The sequence below is a fragment of the Corvus moneduloides genome, chromosome 19, assembly GCF_009650955.1.
Source record: "Corvus moneduloides isolate bCorMon1 chromosome 19, bCorMon1.pri, whole genome shotgun sequence".
Taxonomy (NCBI): domain Eukaryota; kingdom Metazoa; phylum Chordata; class Aves; order Passeriformes; family Corvidae; genus Corvus; species Corvus moneduloides.
The window spans coordinates 11,821,176-11,840,435 of record NC_045494.1 but is presented as its reverse complement, the minus strand read 5'-3'; the positions used below and the strand labels follow the sequence as shown (position 1 = coordinate 11,840,435).

The window sequence follows — 19,260 nt, the reverse complement described above, 5'->3', positions numbered from 1 at the left end:
ATTGTGGTGTATATTTAGAGAGGTTGAATAGGAAGGTCAGACTTGTGAAATAAAATGTGGCCAGGAGCGCCAGGCAGGCTCTGCTTTGGTGTTCAGGGTGCTTAAGGGAGATGTTGTGATTTAAAACAAGTGGGTTTTAGTCACTTTCAGAAAAGACTCTTTTTTTTCTATTTTTCTTTCAGACGAGTGTGCTCCCTTGAGCTGGAGTCCAGTGGCCGTGTCCCAGTGTCCGGGGAGAGGAGGAGCTGCAGAGCTCTCTGTGCGGGGATTTTCCGGCCGTGCTGCTCCATCCCACGGCCAGGAGATGTCCCCAGCTCCCCAGAATTCCTGCCGGAGCTCCGGCCCGAGCTCGGGGCTGTGCTTGGACACCCTTCAGCGTCAGCAGGGCCCTGACCCCTCCTGGCCCCGCTGTCCTTGTGCAGAGTGACCTCCTGCCCCGGGGCTTTGGCCACAGAGGGATGCCCAGCAGATGTGGGCACTGGGCAGCATCAGAGCATCTCCTGGAGAACAGCTCGATTGAAAACTTGATTAAAAACACCAAAACCACTGCAACATGCAAATTTGGGTCTTGGTATAATTAAAAAACATCGAGAATTTAAGAGATTCTAGAGTCCTCTCAGTTCTTCTGTTTGGGGAAGTGCTTTGGGAAAGAGCAGGGAAAAGTTTTATAAATTCAGCAAATCTACCTCTTTAGACGTTTTTATACTATACATTGTATTTTATAATTTTTATGTGTTGTCTAAAAAGCTGTATCATATATAATCTATTGTATATTATTATATATTCAAATAAATCGATATTTTTGTATATTTTAGCATTAGTGTTTGTTATATCAATATTACAATATTCCTGAAGGGGGAATATTGAAAATGCATTTTGGGAGGGTTTTTATATTTTCACTGTTTCAAGGCCTGTGTTGGTTGCTCTTTGAACAGAGACCGTGCACAGGAGGTGCTGTGAAGAATCCAGGAACTGACCCTGGTGGGAGGAGAAGCAGCAGGGACAGGGACAGTCACAAAAGTGGCTTTTGTGGCTTCGTACCCAAAAATGCTCCGTGCAGGTGCCGAGGGGCCTGGACCACCCTAATCCCTCTGTTGCAGCTGCTGATGTGGCCCCTGTGCCCTGTTCTGAGCTCACAGAGCTGCTCTGGGTTCAGCCGGGGGGAAGCCAGGACTGGCAGTGAGCAGGAGAGGAGCAATCCCCTGGGAAGCATCTGTGGGCTCCCCCAGCTGGCCCCTGAGCCCCACCCCTTTGCTTTGGGTGGTCCTGGGTCACGGGCCCTCTTTTGAGGGGGAAACGAAATCAGTTAAAAACCAATCAGCTGACTTTGGGAAATGGGAAAGCTCAGTCTGAGCAGAGCAGTGCTCAGCCATGCCTGAGGATGGGCCTGGGCTGCATTCCCAGCTGGGCTGTGGGAAAGGAGCCTGGGAGTGCTGGGACAGGGGGATGTGGCTGCCAGGGGCCCCGACAGAGCCCCCAGGGCAGCTGAGGGCACACGGCACAAGGGCCAGATCTGGGCAGAGGAGGAAGCAGAGAAGATGAATGAAGAAGAGAAGGGAATGAAAAAATTCCTGGTCCTGGACACAGTGGTCAGTCCCTGTGGTGCCAGGGAGTTCACAGGAGTTGTCACAGCGCTGGGAGTAGCCCCTGGCTCTGCCACAGTGCTTGGAGTAACTACAGGAGCTGTCACAATGGCTGGAGGAGCCACTGGAGCTCTCACAATGGCTGGAGGAGCCACTGGACCTGTCACAATGGTTGGAGGAGTCACAGGGCCTCTCTCTGGGAGTGAGAGTAGCCCCAGGCCTTGTCCTGGTGGAGTGGAGTAGCCCCAGGGCTTGTTGCAGGTGTTGCAGTGCCCTCGGGCTGCCCAGGGGCCAGGGCAGGGCCAGCGGCTGGACGTGGCCGCAGCGATGGCACACGAGGACGTGCGCTATTACCGGGGGCAGTACAAGGAGAGACTCCTGCCCCTGCTCAGGTGAGGGGCTCCTCTGCCCTCATCTCTTGTTTCCCCATCCCTCCTTCCCCTGCCGTGGCAAACTCCCATCCCTTCTCTGTTCCTCCTGTGCCTCCCTTTCCCAGCCCCGTCATTCCCTGGAGCCCCGCTGGCTGCGCTGGAGGGTCCCTGCAGGGGAGGGCTGGGGAGGCCACGCTGCCGGAGGGGTTCTGAACTGGGGTTGGGCTCCTGTCACCACACCTGGGACACAGTCCAGCTCCCAGAGCAATCCAGCATCCTGCCAGGAATGGGATCTAGAGTGTAACCTGAGGAAATCTGTGTCAGGGAATTCCGGGTGAGAGAGGAGGACTCCACAGACTCGTTTATCTGCCTCCTGAAGAAGATGAAAGAAGTGCGATTGATGGAGAAGGTTGTGGAAGAGAAAGAGGAGGTGAGGAAGGTGGGAGGGTGCTGGGACATGGCTGGGAGGGCTGGTGGGGCTTTGGAGGGTGGCAGGAGCAGGCAGGGAGTGGCTCTGGCTGTGGCAGCTGTGTCACCCTCGCCCTGGTGCTGCCAGGCCTTCATGGAGAGGATGGAGGCCCTTGCTGAGCAGTGGAGGCACCTGCACGCCAGGAGGGCCCAGCTGAAAGCCCACGTGGTGAGGTCTGGGAGCACTGTAAAGGTACGAGTGGCACACCTGGAACACCTGGCACGCCTGGCACACCTGGCACTCCTCATACACCTGGCACGCCTGGCATTCCTCATACACCTGGCACACCTGGCACACCTGGAACACCTGGCACTCCTCATACACCTGGCACACCTGGCACACCTCATACACCTGGCACTCCTCATACACCTGGCACACTTGGCACACTTGGCACACCTGGCACACCTGGCACTCCTCGTACACCTGGCACTCCTCGTACACCTGGCACACCTGGAACACCTGGCACACCTGGCACACCTGGCACACCTGGAACACTGCCCCTGCTCAGCCACAGCACCAACTCCTCTCCCTTGGGAAGAACCTTGGGTCAGCACTCCCAGCCAAACCTCCCCTGAGGCCGGAGCTGTGAGGAGCAGGGATTTGTACCCTGGCTAGGAGACAGCTTGTCCTGTGCCCTGTGACCTCCTGAGGGCCCCAAATGTCCCCAGGGAAGGGTCTCAGCCTTGTCTCCACTGTGGACCCCCAGCGATGTTCCAGGGACAGGGACCAGGAGGTCTGAAGGGCACAGCCCCATCCCAGGTGCTGCCCCCAGGCCAAAGGGGCAGTGCAAGAGGGGTGGCCCTGGGCAACAGGGGGGGAAATGGTCCCAGGGTGCTGCAGTGCCAGGGGCTCCTCTCTGGAGGTGTCTCCTTCCAGTGCCCCTGAGTGACCCAGCTCCACCTTCCCTTGCCTTCCTTCCTCTCTGTCTGTGTGTGGTGGTGGGAAAACCTCACCAGGAGAACGAAAGGCTGCGGACCCAAGCTCTGAAGAAAGCCAGAGAAGAGAAAGAGCAGAACACAAAAAAGGAGAGTGAGCTCTTGGGGGCTAAGAGGGAACTGGAAGCCCTCACAAAACAGCACCAGAAACTCTCCAAAAAATTGGTGAAGTACTCCCTGTTCAAGCGGTACCTGGAGAATGTGGTGGAGAATTCACAGGTGACCTTGGACGTGGCTCAGGGAGGGCCCTACCTGCGTGTTAAACTAGAGGAGAGGCCAGGGAAATCAACACTTGATCAGACCCAGAGACTTCGAGGGGATGGGAGGGGCTCCTTTGCAGCCAAGGTGAGCCACAGGGAGCAGGGTCAGGAGAGGAGAACCAGAACAGATGAAGGATTGAGAAAACTGAACAAAAACCATGGGAATGGGGGAAGCTTAGGGCTGAGGGGAACAGGGCCCCCTTGGTGTCACCTTTCCAGGTCACACTGATGGTTTGGGAGAGGTGAGAACTGCCCAGGAGTGGGACCCAGGCAGTGTCAGGAAAGCTGTGCCTTCCCCCCAGGGTGATGGGACACCTCTCCATGATCCCTGGTGCTCCTGCTGCCTCCCAGGGCCCGGGGACATGGAGTTGTTGTGCTTCATCCCAGCACTGCTCCCCTGGGGCAGAGCTGTGCCAGTGGCCCTGTGGCAGTGCCAGTTCCAGGCCTGGCACTGTGGATGTCATGGCCCAGGGAATGTGGCCATGCTCAGGGACCAGCAGGGACGATGGAAAGGGGAAGATCTGCCAGCTGGGGAGGCCTTGGCTCTGGCGAGGGCAGGGGATCCCAGCAAGGGGAGGGCAGGGGGGCACTGACCCCAGGGTCCTGTGCTGCAGTTTCGGGACATCGAGGACATCATTTCCTTCTACAAGGCGCTGGTGAGGACACGCAAGGATGTGGTGCAGTCCCAGTGGGGACACAGACAGCTGACGGAGCAGGCCACGGTGCTGCTGCAGCAGCTCAGGGCGGAGAGGGAAGCTGAGGCGCTGCAGGGCAGGAATGAGCTGGTGCAGCTCCAAGAATCTCTTGACCGTGCTCGGAGTGACATCCTGCAGTGGGTAAGGAGCTGTGGGGTGGGCAGGGGGCTCTCCCAGGCCTGGCTGGGGCAGGACCGGCTGCTGGCTCCTCCTGCTGCCGGGGGCTCGTGGCAGGGCCCAGCAGCAGAGTTTGTGGTGGGCGGAGATGCCTGATCCCATCCCTCCACGGGGCCGCAGGAGGAGGAGTGAGGGCCCAGGTGTGGGGCAGGTTTGTCATCAGAAGAGCTGGGAAGCAGCAGCTCTGGGAGGGTGACAGTGGCAGTGCTGCTGCAGGGGATCCATCCCTGCGGCGGGGAGGGGATGGGGACAGCAGGGAGGACGTGCCAGGGTGGCACTGCAGGGGCTGGCAAACAGCGGGGCTGGCAAACAGCGGGGCTGGTTCCTGGATCTGCTCCCACCACGTCAGGCTGAACGAGCTCCAGCCCAGCCCTGGGCACATCTGGCTTCTTCCCATCCTGGATGAGAGTGGAACTTGGGGTGTCCAAGCCGGGGTCCTGGTGCTGAAGCAGCTTTTCTGGGACGTGTCTCGTGTCCCCCAGGAGGGTCGCTGGGCCGAGCTCCAGGACAGGGCTGCCCGGAAAGCCGTGGAGCTGAAGTCCCTCAGCATGGCCATCCACAGCCTCTTCCAGGCCGCCAGCACACAGCTCCAGCCAAAGGGCAAGGTGGCAGCTGGTGACAGCCACAGGCAGCTGGACATGGTAAAGGCAGAGCCCGCTCCCTGCCCAGGAAAAGCAGCAGGAATGGTTCTCTCTAAGAGAGGGGACAGCCCAACAGAGCCTCCCTTCTCCCCTGGGGTCCCTGGGCATGGGGAATGGTGGGGACACTAGGGAAATCTGTCCCTTCCCAGGAGGTGGGGCAGGGAGTGGGGCCTCGTGGGGGCGGAAGGGGTGGGAGCCGGGCAGGGGGTGCAGGGACAGAGGGTGCAGGGACAGGGGGTGCAGGGACAGGGGGTGCAGGGACAGAGGGTGCAGGGACAGAGGGTGCAGGGACAGGGGTGCAGGGACAGGGGGTGCAGGGACAGGGGGTGCAGGGACAGGGGGTGCAGGGACAGGGGGTGCAGGGACAGGGGTGCAGGGACAGGGGGTGCAGGGACAGAGGGTGCAGGGCCAAAGGGGTGCAGGGACAAAGGGGTGCAGGGACAAAGGGGTGCAGGGACAGAGGGTGCAGGGACAGGGGGTGCAGGGACAGAGGGTGCAGGGACAGGGGTGCAGGGACAGAGGGTGCAGGGACAGAGGGTGCAGGGCCAAAGGGGTGCAGGGACAGGGGGTGCAGGGACAGGGGGTGCAGGGACAAAGGGGTGCAGGGACAGGGGGTGCAGGGACAGAGGGTGCAGGGACAGGGGTGCAGGGACAGGGGGTGCAGGGACAGAGGGTGCAGGGCCAAAGGGGTGCAGGGACAGGGGGTGCAGGGACAGGGGGTGCAGGGACAAAGGGGTGCAGGGACAAAGGGGTGCAGGGACAGAGGGTGCAGGGACAGGGGGTGCAGGGACAGGGGGTGCAGGGACAGAGGGTGCAGGGACAGGGGTGCAGGGACAGGGGGTGCAGGGACAGAGGGTGCAGGGCCAAAGGGGTGCAGGGCCAAAGGGGTGCAGGGACAGGGGGTGCAGGGACAGGGGGTGCAGGGCCAAAGGGGTGCAGGGACAGGGGGTGCAGGGACAGAGGGTGCAGGGACAGAGGGTGCAGGGACAGGGGGTGCAGGGACAGGGGGTGCAGGGACAGGGGGTGCAGGGACAGGGGGTGCAGGGACAGGGGGTGCAGGGACAGGGGGTGCAGGGACAGAGGGTGCAGGGACAGGGGTGCAGGGACAGGGGGTGCAGGGACAGAGGGTGCAGGGCCAAAGGGGTGCAGGGACAGGGGGTGCAGGGACAAAGGGGTGCAGGGACAGGGGGTGCAGGGATGTGGGGATGCAGATCCAGCCATGGCCAGGGTTTGGTTTCATTCCCCCACAGAGGCCCATTGTGGTGCTGCAGACCCAGCAAGGCCCTATTGTCCTGTCATTCAGCCTGGGGACATCTGCCCTCCAAGAGGGACAGGCTCCCCTCTGCCTCCTGTTCCCAGTCCTGCCCTGGCCCTGCCATCTCCCTTTCCCACCCTAGATCCAGCAGTTTATCCACGACCTCCATGACTTCACGGAGGACATGAAGAGCCGCAGCCAACCTCAGTGAGGCCCTGCCCCTGCCAGGGGAAGGAGAGGACAAGAGAACCCCGCAGATACTGCAGACTAAAAATATAGCAAATATTTTAAGGCATTCTTCATTTCCTGCAGACCTTCCCTGCTCTTCTGCGAGCCCAAATACTCAGCAGCAGAAGAGACAGAAAAGCAAGCAGGAGAGAGTGAGCCCTGCGTGGCCCTCAGGGGTCCCAAGGGCCTCACAGAGACACTGATGGTGCCACCAAGAGGTGCTGCCTGCTCTGGAGAAGTCAGCTCCTGACTCATCCCAGAGCACAGAGGATGCTGTGCCTTTGTGCCCTCACATCTCATCTCAGCTGTGACATTTCCCACCCCTCCTGAGAGGTGACTCAGCTGTCCTCTCCCCGGCCACCCACGGCCACCCCGTCACCCACTTGGATGCCTCTCAGTGGTGGCAGGTGGCAGGAGCTCATGGGACAGGAGCAGCTCTGCCCCTGCCCTGTGAGGGACGGCTGGGGACACGGCTGTCCCCAGGGGCTGGTGGAGGACACTGAGGGACCAAAAGTGCAGTGTGGGTCAGAACCAGAAATGGAAGGGTTGGGGACCTTGCTGCAGCAGCAGGTGCTGCTCTGGGCTTTCCAGGGAACTCCAAAGTCCAGCCTGACTCTTTAGGATCAGGTTTCTGTTCCTCTTTACCCGCCCCACTGAGACGCAGCTGAGCCACCTCCTAAAAAGGTCCCAGGTGGGAACACAGCTACGGAGCTTCCAACAGACATTTATTGGTTTGGGTCGAGATCAATGCACATGAACCGGTGTCACGCCCATGGGCTGGGCACCTTTTCCAGCAGTTCCAGCAGTTCCATGTGCCCAGGGGAGCAGCCTGAGCCCTTCTCCAGGAGCAGCCACAGGGGCACAGCTGGGACACACAGACATTCCCCACCAGGAGTCCTCAGGAACCATCCCATGGGCACTCCCAGGGTGGGGCAAGGGTGAGGAGGAGATCATCAGCAGTGGCCACAGCGTGTTCTGGGTGCTGGAGCAGGATGTTCTCCCAACAGCAGCTCCAGGTGCTTTTTATCCCTGGGTCTGGGTGTAGGATGCTCCAGCGCTGTGCCGTGGGCTCCCCGCTGCTGTCACAGCTCCCAGGCTGAGCCGGGGTGGGCCGTGGTGTCTGTGCTGCCATGGAGGACGTGGGGCCACCAGGACCTGTGCCAGCAGCCAGACCTGCCCAGCCAGCCTGGGAGCCTCGGTGGTGCTGCTGCGGGGAAATTGTGGACAATGATGGATGCTGGGTCTCTCGGAGGAGAGCAGGGAGTGGACTCTGGCTGCAGATCTGGGGAGCGAGGGCAGGAGGTGGGAAATCAGGAATTACAGCCATGGGATCGCCTTGTGCTCCTTTCTCCAGTGGCCATGGAGCCAGCCCTGCTTTACAGAGCACCCACTGCCCCTGGGGGAACTCCTGCTGCCACTGGCCCCAGTGAAATCTCCTCTGGGGTGAAATGAATCCTCCCACAGAGCCACAACCCCCTGGACCTCTGTCCCCATCACCCTCCCCTCACACAGAGCTTGTCCCACGTGGCATCAGTCAGGTGCTGCAGCTCTGTTCCCGTCACCCTCTGGGGAAAGCCCACTCCAAGCTGTTTAGGCCTTGCTGGCCTTGTCTGCAGCCCCAAAGCCCAATTTTGGCAGCAGTGCTGTGGGGCAGAGCCATCCACAGGGCGGGGAGGCAGCCGGAGCCAGGCACAGCCGCTCCAGTGGGGATCCCACCCCCATCTCTGTCAGGGCACTGCAGCTCCTCCTGGGATGAGCTGGGAAGCCCACTCCAGCACTGGCAAGCAGCATCTCTGTGGGTCTGCCATTCCCACAGAATTTGGGATGACTTCTGTCCTGACCCACTGGCAGGTGGATGGGAACTGCCTGGTTGGCTCAGCAGCCACAGGACTGTCCTGTGCCACTGACACAGCCCCCTGGGCAATCCCTGTTCCCAGAATCATGGCACATCCCTGTAGGGTTGCCCAGGAAGGCCCAGCTCCAAGGAAGCCCCTCCTGCCTGTCCCAGATTCCTGGGAATTACCCCTACCACGGCGTGTCCTGTGCCAGGGGCTGGCAGTGCCCTACATGATGGAGCAGGTGAAGCCACAGCACTCCTTGAGCAGAGTCAGGCCTGTCTTGGTCACGTAGGGAGTGGAGGTTTGCTGTCCCCTCGACGTCATCTTCTTCTCTCGGACAGGAGCTGCGGGCAGAGGAATCGGGGTCTGCCCACAGCACAGGGCACAGCCCAGGGCTGGTGCTCAGAGCTCCTCTGGGGCTGCTGCTGACCCCCTCAGAGCCACAGCCCCTGCACCATGAGGACACTGCTGTGGCTGCTCTGGGGTGTCCCCAGGGCTGGGAATGCTTCCCATGGCCCTGGGGAGGTAACAGAGCACAGGGTGGCTCTCATCAGAGGATGTGGTGTCCATCCTGCACCCACCTGAGGTGTGAGGCAATATTAAAGGGTCAGAGGAAGTCTGTCAGCTCTAAAATAACCTATCCCATTCTCCTAGGCTGGGAAATGGATTCCTAACACCTCTTCCAATTCCAGATGTTCCCACGATGTGATCTCAAGAACCAGCATCCCCCAGTTCCACTTCCCCACCCTCCTCCAGGTAAGCCAGTCCCAGGCAGTCAAATCTTGGAGACAGAGTGCTTGGGAAAGGGGAGAAATGCCAGGGAGGTTCAGTGCCAGGAATGAACCCTGTCAGCACCTACCTGCTCTCTGGAGGTAGCTTTTGGAGAGCTTGCTCTGCAGGAACTCGGCCATTTCCTTGTCTTCTTCCCTTTCCCTGTGACAAAGAACTCGGTTTCTGCTCAGGAAAGGAGCAATGAGGCCCCCGGGAGCTCTGGCAAGGCAGGACACGGCTCAGGGGGTGGATTGCACTGTCCCCAGCACAAGGAACGAGTGACAGCAGCTACCTGAGCCTCTCAAACTCCACGTCATCCACTAGGAAATCCCGCGTTTCCACCAGCTTGTGGATCTGCTGCACCAGCTCCTCTTCCCTCTGCTTCTCCTCGTTGGACTTCTGGTTCTCTGCAGCACAGGGAGCACAGTTCACCCCCACAGGGGCCAGCCCCTCCTGCCAGGCCAGTCCTGCTCTGTTCTGCCCAGCTCTGAGATTGGGGGCAAAGCCAACCCAAAGGAAGCAGCTGGATCCAGGCTCTGGCTGCTCAGTGAGCAGCAAGTGAAGGCTGGGAGAGCTCTCCCATCACTAAGAATGCCTGTCCTGTGTGAATTGGTATGGAATGGGATACAGTGGGATACACAGAGACGATAGCCAGGAGTGGGAAACATCAATGGGGAGCCACCCGAGGTGGGAACTCTGGCTGTTTGTACTGCTTAACGCCACGTCTGAATTCTCCAGCCAGCTCCAAAACCAGCCCAGCCCAGACTGGATCAACCACGAGTCTTCCTTCAGCTAAATAAAAACACAGCAAAATTTGCAGGATGGAGCCAGCCAGGTCTCAGCAGCTCCCAAACCAAGGATTGATTTGTAGTTGGGAGATTGATCCAGGTGCTGCCTCAGACCCATCCTGTTGTAAAACGTCCCCAGCAAGTGAAGGGTTTTCTTGTGGTGTCGTGCAGAGAATGAATTCCCTGGCACGGGGAGCTGCTCTGGCCTGGGCTGGGCTCTCCCACCCCCTGAATTAAGGCAGAGTCACCTGGGCTCTGTCTCTGAGCAGCCCCCACCTGCCTGCGGGGGACACGGGCACTTCAAGTGGCATTTGGCTGCCACACGTCAGGCTGTGCCCAAGCCCCGGCTATTTGGGGTTAATTAACAACGGCCACTTGCAGTTAATTAACAACCTGCAGTCATGAGGACGAACCTGTCAGAGTTAAGGTCCCACGGGACAAACGCAGTCCCTCTCTCTCCCCTGGCTGATGTCAGAGCCCATCATGACCACGGTGATGATCTGAATCATTAAAGGCACCTTGACTGGGGACATTTCAAGCCCCAGCCCTGGCTGGGCTCTGAGTAAGCACTGACGTGTTCCAGTCTTTATCCAAACCCAAGGCTGCCGTGGCTGTCTCACAAGAACAGGGATGTGCAGGATTTTTCCAGATCAGACTGGTCTGAGTCAACTTACAAAGGAGACAAAGAGAGCAGAATTTCTGCTCTCAGCTGAGTCTGGGAGTGCTGAAAAGGCAAGAAATGAAAGCCCAAAGCAGGAAGGAAAGCCAGGCTCGTTTCTCCAGTAACAGAGAAGACCAGTTTATCTCTGCTCTGAGGCATGGTTTAGGGAAAGTCCTGGTTTATGGACTGGAAGGTGTTGGCATTAAAAGCCCCCACGAGGCAGCAGGGTGGGGCTCTCCGAAGCTCCCCAAAGCCTTACCGGGCAGGGACAGGAGTTTTTGGAGTTCTGTTTTCAGCCGGCTGATTTCCTTACAAAGCTGGATGTCATCCATCCTGTGGAGACACAAACGGAACCTCTGAGGGGGAAAACTGGGAGAGCAGAGGTTCCAAACCCCCGGAGCAACACCCAGCCAGTGCCTGTGGTGGGGATCCCAGATTTCCCTTTGTTTTCCATGCGCAAGACAACGGAGAAGCCAAACAAGAGCTGTGAGCTTCGACGGCACCGGAGAGCATCGGGTACTGTTGCTATGGAAAGCCTTTAAGAAGTATACTTTTGATGATTTCCAAAAATCCTTTTCAACAACGAGTTCAGGGAGAACTGTGCCTCCGAGGGGCTCCAAATGCGAGCCTCTGAAGCAGCTCCCAGCTTCCACTCACGCTGGGTTTACCCAGGGATTCCCAGGCTGTGGGGTCCCTCAGTGCAGGGACCAGTGGGGACCCAGTCAAGTCCCAAAGGCAGCACAGGAAGTGCCACAGCCCAGAAAGTGTCACCTTTGCCAAAATCCCCGTTGGTGCTGGGCTGGCAGGGTGGGATCTGAGGACTGGGCTGACTACGGCCCTTTAGTGATATTGAAAAGCCTAATCAACCCAGACTCTGGATGTTGATCAGGTCTTCTCCTCCAAACACATAAAATCTCCCAATAGACTCATGGAAAATGTCCTTTATCCCCCCAAGTGCTGGTGGGCACCACTGCAACCTGGGGGCTGTTTTATTGCCTTAGATCTGAAAACCCTGGAGAATTTTATTCCAAAACTTCTTTGATTATTGAGATGGACCCTGGAGAAAATCCTCCCCTCCTCACCAGGCTGCAAAGGCTGTGCTGGGAGTGGAGAGTGGGATGCAGGGAGGCGATGCAGGGATGGGATGCTACATCCCAGCTAATCCAGCACTCCCGGGATGCACTGGGGACAGGGAACTGCAGCAGAGCCAGGCTGTGGAAAAACATTCCAGGCACTGGTGCCAGGCCAATTCCAGCATGTCCTGGTGGCCCCAGGGCATGGAGGAGGAAAAGGGGAGGTGGGAGGATGAGCAATACTTCAAACCGGGGAGAGCAGACTGTGGTTGTGTGGCTGCTCAGCAGCTGCAGATCCTGGTGCTGGGACAAAGCCGGATCTTCCTGCTGGGGCAAATCTTCAGAGAGCAGCCCCAAAGCACCAAACCCCAGGTCCCTTCCCAAGCCCAGCCCAAGAGCCTCACACTGAGGAAGAGCATGGACCGGCTGGGAACACCTGGAGCCGGTGGGATGTGGGCACACTTGAGGGGTCAAACCTGTGTGATAAACTCTGCTTGCACAGAATTCAGCTGGCTCAGAGTTCCCCAGCCACAGTGACGGCTTCGTAAGAGGGACCCATTCAGGAGAGCAAGGCCAGAGCGTGCGAGAGGCTGCACTTCCAGCTGGGAAACAAGGTGGGAAGCAGCCGCAGCCCTGCTCATCCCTGGGGCTGGGCTGTGCTTGGCTGGGCAGGAGGAGGTGCTGGGGTGTCCCTGGGAGGGAGCAGAGCAGGAGGGGGCACAGGGACTCACATGTAGCGCAGCTCCGACTCCCTGCGCACCAGGATCTCCCGGATCCGCTCGATCCTGAAGAGCTCTCCCTCGATGTCATCGATGGTGGTGGTGGAGTCGGCCATGGACACGACCTCATCCTCTGGAAAAGGAATGGGAGCCACCTTAGGCAGCAGGAGACCAGCAGGGACCTCAGGGCAGCCTTGGGCCCAGCAGCACTTCCCCTGCTCCCGGCCCCTGTGCCGGGCTCTGTGCTGGGACAAAACCCTGCATCCCCAGGGGTCTCCCCCTCTCCCAACAGCAGGAGGCCAAGGGAGCTGGAAACTGCTGGAGGGAAGAGTGGGAATGTCCCTTTCTTTTTCCAGAGCTATGTCCAGCACAGAGAGCTGAGCCTGCCCAGCAGCCTCCTCCTGTATGGCCAGGAGCAAATCCTGGGCACACAAAGCTCAGAGCTGAGGGGTCACGGGGATGAAATTCCCTCTGCTGCTCCCCCTCCCTCACACGCTGGATGAACACCGCCCATCCTTCCCAGCTCTCTGGGGAGAAGCCCCCCTGAGACCCAGCAGGGCAGCTCAGCTCAGCTCCCGCACCCTCTGCAGTGCTGAGGATCACATCCATCCCCACCCGGGGAAACTGAGGCAGGGAAAGGGGGGTCACCTGCTCAGGGCAAGGGACAGGGGCTTCCCAGCAAAATGTGGGATAAAGGGGCTGTAATTTGTATTTTGGAGGGACGGACAGGATGAAAGCCCGTCCACCCCCGTCCGTGGCTCTGACCAGCAGCTCTTCCTCGCCCTCCGTGACTCACACACACAGATCCCACTCCTTTGCCCCAGACCGTCCCGCGGATTTACTCGTGGGTGCTGTGTGGATCCCACAGTGGCTCCCAGCCAGTTTTATGGGAAGAGCTGAGGATTTGCTCCAAGCCAGCTCCCAGCCCAGTCTGGCTCTCAGACACGACACTGAGCCTGTGACCAGTGCCAGGCAGCAGCACCTTCATCACATCCCAGCTAATCCCGGGATGTGCTGGGGACAGGGGCCTGCAGCAGAGCCAGGCTGTGGGAAAACATTCCAAACCCTTCCAAATACCACATCAGGGCAAAGTCTGCTTCCTTTGAGCCTTCACAGGGCACCTCTCCCCTCTGAGGTTTTGCCTTCCTGCAGCCCTGGGACTTTCCCCATGCAGGGAGAGGGGAAAGCACAGCCCTGTTACGGCTCCAGGAGCAGGATTTTCCAGGCAGGGATGATGGGAGATGTCAGGATATGGGGTCTGGGCATTCAAATGGGATCCAGGCCAGTGCTGAGGGTTACAGGCAGGAAGAGACAAACTCTAAGGCTCAAGACTGAACACTCTGCGCTCCTTGTCCTCTCCCCATCACAGAACACTGCCCGGGAAATCATTCCCAGAGTGGGACATATTTCCAAGACTTCCAGCAGGGAAGCTTTATTGTGGAAATCCGATAGTTTGGATTCCTGAGAGTGGCTTGGAGAAGAAATTTCTGCTGTTTCTGGCTGAGAAGCTCATGAGGATTTCTCGGAGATTGTCTCCCTCTCCCCCAGGCACGAAGGCTCAGCTGATGCCAGGGTGTGACTCCTCACTCATTCCCTGCTCAGAGCCCTCGGGATGCTGCCAGGAGCCAGTGCTTGATCAGGACAGACAAATCCCTGGGCTGGGCAGGGTGTGAGGCTGGATGAGCCCTCCAGCAGCTCCTGCCCCGGGCTCTGCACAGCCCCCTCCCTCTGCCTCGTTTCCTGATGGGGTTGCCAAGGGACCGGCCTGTGGCTGCTACAGCATCAGCATGCGGTTGCTAAGGGACCAGAGTGCGGTTGCTAGGGGACCGGGATGCTGAGGTCCCTCATCCTGAGCATCCTGGGGCTCTGCCACCCCGAAGCTCCTCTGGCCTGGGATATTTGGCTGCAGCTGCACCCAGCTGAGCAGCTGGGGATGGCCCAGGGACCCGTGGCAGATGCTGGCAGATGTGCAGGTGCCAGCACAGCTGGAGGCGCAGGTGGCACAGCTGGATGTGCCCGTGGGCAGCCGCTCCCTGGGGCTGTACCTCAGCTCAGCTCCAGAGCTGTCATGAAAAGCTGCATTGCTGTGTCCGCTCTGTGCCCAGGCAGAGGTGACAAGGCTGGTGGCTGCCCAGGTGTGCCAATGAACACGGAGACAGATAAACCCGGAGCTTCCTGCAGCCTCCATCCAAGGGCACACCGACCAGCCCTGGGAGCACAGGGGCGGGGCTGGGTAGGGGGACCATCACTCCTGGCCTGCCCGGGTGGGGAATAACCCAGAATGTCACCTATCCCTGCTGGCAGAGTCATCTGGCTGAGGTTCCCAGCCAGGTATTTCCCGGGAGGAGCGCCAGGGTTTGGAACAGCCGTCAGCATCCCTTCTTCTCCCTCTCATCCCAGAATGTCGTCAGCACATCCATTCCAGGTGGGAGAGGTGAATCCTCGCCTGTGCAGGCAGAGGGATGAGGTGGCAGTGCTGGGAGGGGAGGAGGTGGAAGAGCTGAGTTGCTTTCCCCCACCTGCAGCAGGAGGCTGGGCTGTAATTCCAGCCTGAGGCTCAGCTCTGGGATGGTTCCCATCAGGTGTGGCTGGCACCACCCTGCCCTCACACACACCTTGAAGTCACCTTCCTGGACACTGCCCAGGTCAGGAGTGTGCTGGGACGTGGGGACAGTGAGAAGGTTGCAGCACAGCCCAGCCAGGGCCTCAGGGCTCAGCTGGAGGGTGCCAGCCCTTGGCTGTGCCTTCAGGTGCTGTGGTCAGGTCCTGACACTCTGCATCCCTCAGGAATCCCAGGGAACTGCTCCCCTAAGCAGCCAGTGCTGGACAAGAAGTTCTGACAGGACCTTCGTGTCCCTGGAGCTGCTGAATTCAGGGCAGAAGCAGAGGGAGGGCAGTGCCAGGAGAAAACTCCTGGAAAACGAAGCCCATGAACCCTGGGAGGGAGCACCTGGAGAAGGAGACACCCCAGGCAGGGTGTTCATTAAAGCTGTGATCAAGCTCACAATCCAAATCTCCCTTTGGGGACAGACAGGGATGGCCCCAGGTGTGGCCACACTGTCCAGGGGTCCCTTTGCTCCCACAGCGCTCCCACAGCGCTCCCACAGCAGCACAGCCACACACAGAAACCTACAGACACAGAAACCCCCACACAGAAACCCCCAGTGCCCGAGCCAAAGGGATCCCACCCGGCACCACTTCAACGTGGCCAACCAAGGAGGGGGAGAAAGCTTGGACTGAAATTTGGAGATGCTCTGATAACACCCAGCCCAGGGTGTGTGTTACACACGAGGAGTGTAATGGCCAGAGACTTCCACTCCAGAAGGTTTGGGGAAAACATTTGGACAGTCAGCAGCGAGCCTGGGATGAGTCACGGCAGCCAACAGTGCAGGGTGAGTTTCAAGCAATTTTCTTCATGATTAAAGTTGGGAAATCGATTGACAGCCCCCTGTGGAGGGGTCAGAGCTCTTTACGGGGGCACCATCCCAAATGGCCTCTAACTCAGCCGTGTGCTTTCCTGTGCTCCAGAGAGCAGCAGGGACAGGGCACATTCAGCCTGAACAGCAGCAGGACAAGAGGCTCCAGGAGCTCAGGGCTCCACAGGCTTGGCCTGAGCTGTCCTGGCTGGGAGCAAGCAGCAGAGCAGCATCCAAACAGCAGGCAGGGCTTGTTGCAGTGTCCTCACCCATCCCAAGGTTCTCACCCATCCCAAGGTCCCCAGGAGCTGGGAGTTCACACAACTGCACCGAATCAACAAAATCGCAGCCACTACAGTCCTGCTTACAGACACCCACGGGGGATGTCCAGGCCATACCCAGCACCCTGAGTCCAGCCCCTGCGCCACCCCGATGTCACCCGGCTGCTGGAGCAGAGGACCCGGGTGATGAAGGTGCTCAGACCCCCACGGGGGTTGTAGGGGAGGATACACCCTGCCAGGAAAGGCACAAAGGAAACGGATCAAAACTTCCCACAGCTCACTCAGGAGCTGAGCAGCTTCATGGGCATCACACACCCCCCAGGCAGTACCCAGCAGGGTGCTGGAGTTGGCTCCATCCCTCCTCCCCTGCCTCTCCAGCTGCCTGTCGCTGCCCCACTGTGCGCAAGGGGCGAAGGGGGAGCAGAGAGGGACGGGAAGGGGAGAGGTCGGAGGGGCAGCAGAGCAGAGGGATCGCAGGCGCCTCCCCTCCGCACAGCCCAGCACTGCGACCCTTCCTCCCAGCCCAAGGTCGAGGGCTCTGCTCAAGGCAATTCCCCTGCTTGGCATCCCCAGCTCCTCTCACCCCGGGTCCTGCTGGAGGAACTGGTCAGAGAGGGGCGAAGGCGGTGACGGACAGGGCGAGCCCTCCAGGCCCTCGTCACAGCCGTGCCCACGGCCGGGCATGGCAGCGCAGCGGCGCCGTGTCCAGCTGGGCAGCAGCGGCCAGATGTGACCCTGCTCCCCCGGTGTGTCCCTCCAGACATCCCCCCCCTCCTCCCGCCCAGCCCCTTCTCCGCGTCCTTTTTCTCCCCCAACCACTCCATCCATCCATCCATCCATCCACCCATCCCCGGGGGAAGTTGGGTTCGGGCGGTGCCGGTGCCGTCCCGGTCCCGCCGCGCTCACCTGGCCCCGCGCCGGCCGGCGGCCACCGGGTGGATTCCATGGATCCGTACCGGGGAGAAGCGCGGCTGCCCTCCATCCGCAGCCCAGCGCGCTGTGCTCCGCCGGGGCGGGGGCTCCCGCCGCTCCCTCCGCGCTGCTCCCGCCGCTCCGCCGGGGCGGGGGCTCGCACTGATCCCACCGCTCCGACCCCACGGCTCCGCCGGGGCGGGGGCTCCCGCCGCTCCCTTTCCTCCTCTCCCACTACTCCCGTCGCTCCCACCGCTCCGATCCCGCCGCTCCGCCTGGGCGGGGGCTCGCACTGTTCCCACCGCTCCGCTCCCTCCGATCCCACCGCTCCCTGCGCTCCGAGTCCTCCGCCTGCAGGCCCCGGCCCCCGCAGTTTCCCCCGGGGCATTCCCCGGACCCTTTCTGGCCGTTTCACGCCCCCAAATCTCAGCAGCGGCACCGACAGCGGGGCCCGGGCACTGAAGGCACCCAGGCTCTGCGGGACACGGGGATGGGACACGGGGATGGGACACGGGGTGAGGCAGAGCACCCAAGAGCCCCCCCAAAACTGCTGCGAGGTGCGGAGCCAGGGCAGCTGCGTTTTCCAGTAGAAGCAACTTTTCTCCATGGAAAAACCCAACAGTGAGAGTTTGACAACGCTCCAAGGGCTGAAATCCAGCATGGTGGTGGCACCCACCTCAGCAGGACCCAGACGGTTTCTCCTCTCTCTGGCCAGCACAGCACTGACCCCTGCCACTGTCCTGAAGGCTGGGCCCAGCAAAGCGACAAGGGAAGGTGGGGATGGGCAAACCCTGCTGCTCACAGGGCTTTGTGCTCCCAGAGCACCTGGCTGGGGATTCCCAGCTGTGGAAGGACGCACCTCAACACCCCCTGCCCCAAAGCACACGGAGGGGTCCTCTGCTGGGACACTGCTCTGCTAGGAGGTGCCTGTAGGTGACACTGATGTCCCCACGCACAGGTCCAGGGGCTCAGGGACACCCAGCCTGGCAACGTGGCTCAGGGACATTTTGGGAAGTGCCACTGGGCTGGAGAGCAGGGACACAGCAACACAAGGGAGGGGTCTGGGGGTCAGCACCTGCCCAGAACCAGCCCGTGGGCTCTGCTCGCAGCAGTCTGACCTCCAGCCAGTGAAACACAAACCTGAGCAAGATCTGGGAATTCCCATCTCCAGCAGCCAAAGAGGAGCTCTCGACTTTTGGTCCAGTCAAGTGATTTAAAGCAGAACACAGGCCAGAGGGATGGTGTTCCATTCTTTGAGGAGAACTGTGCAATATAAACACAATGAGGAGGCAAAAATTAAGAGTCTCTGTGTAAAGACGGGGGAAAGACAGGACATGGGAGCTGCTGCTCTGGGCTGGCAGTGCAGCAGCAGCACCTTGCTCCAGAACTCCTCTGAAAATGCTCCCAGGAGCAGCAGCACAAAGCCACGAGGCCGTGGGCTGTGAGCTGGAACGGTGATCCGTGACAAACAGGGAGCTCCAGTATTCCAGTGAATTGCTCAGGAGTGCCCTGGGTTTGTAAGGAACTGCTGGGCTCCCAGCTGAGGGCCGCCCCGGATTGGTTTGGGCGTTTGGATGTGCGAGGAAGGAGAGCCATGAAGTGGCTGCTTCTCAGCTCATTAATGATGGGCACCCACCAGCCCTGGAACCAGCGGGGCTGCAGTGACTCACCTTGTTTTGGTCACTCCACAGCACAGAGAAAATGAACCTGTAAATATTTTAATTAGTTCTTCAGGCAAATACTCTCCAGGATGACTTTCACTGTGAGCAGCCAGATCTGCTGGGGGCTGAACTTGAGTTTAATGCATTTTATAGGCTCACTTAATCCCTAGTAAAAGCACGGGAGTAAATCAGACAGTCCAGAGGCACCCACGGGGTCAGGACACAATTCACACACCATTGGATCTGCTGGATTGGATGGAATCGTCCTGGGCAAATCCACAGTGCACAGGGAAGTGCAAATCAGGGACGGGAGCAGCGTGTGCCCTACACCTGACAGGACCCTGGGCTTCTTCCCTCACCCAGGTCCTGGAATCCTGGGGCTGAGGAGTTTCAATGGGATCTTTCCCTGCTCCTTCTTAGGGAGATGTGCTCGTGCTGTGGGCAGGCAGGATTTAAGGGAATGCCCAAAACGGGGCATCAGTGTAATAACCTTGCACAATAAGGTTATTTTTTAAAGATTTATAAT

At 59.6% G+C, this 19,260-nt stretch overlaps 2 protein-coding genes across 2 annotated transcripts; one reads left to right on the top strand and one right to left on the bottom strand.

Annotated features, from left to right (window-relative positions):
• Nucleotides 1–1,904: 1,904 nt before the first annotated feature.
• CCDC42 (coiled-coil domain containing 42) lies at nt 1,905–6,528 on the top strand. Its single transcript, XM_032129396.1, has 8 exons — nt 1,905–1,975; nt 2,279–2,384; nt 2,511–2,615; nt 3,380–3,577; nt 4,233–4,454; nt 4,973–5,131; nt 5,293–5,328; nt 6,523–6,528. The coding sequence occupies exons 1-8, from the start codon at nt 1,911–1,913 to the stop codon at nt 6,526–6,528; spliced, it is 897 nt and encodes a 298-aa protein (XP_031985287.1). The 5' UTR covers nt 1,905–1,910.
• A 790-nt stretch (nt 6,529–7,318) lies between these two features.
• On the bottom strand, nt 7,319–17,476 carry LOC116453676 (bMERB domain-containing protein 1-like). Its single transcript, XM_032129367.1, has 7 exons — nt 17,068–17,476; nt 12,477–12,597; nt 10,932–11,005; nt 9,516–9,630; nt 9,312–9,385; nt 8,644–8,796; nt 7,319–7,896 (listed from the first exon to the last, which is right to left on the bottom strand). The coding sequence occupies exons 1-6, from the start codon at nt 17,459–17,461 to the stop codon at nt 8,678–8,680; spliced, it is 897 nt and encodes a 298-aa protein (XP_031985258.1). The 5' UTR covers nt 17,462–17,476; the 3' UTR covers nt 7,319–7,896; nt 8,644–8,677.
• Between the last annotated feature and the right edge of the window lie 1,784 nt (nt 17,477–19,260).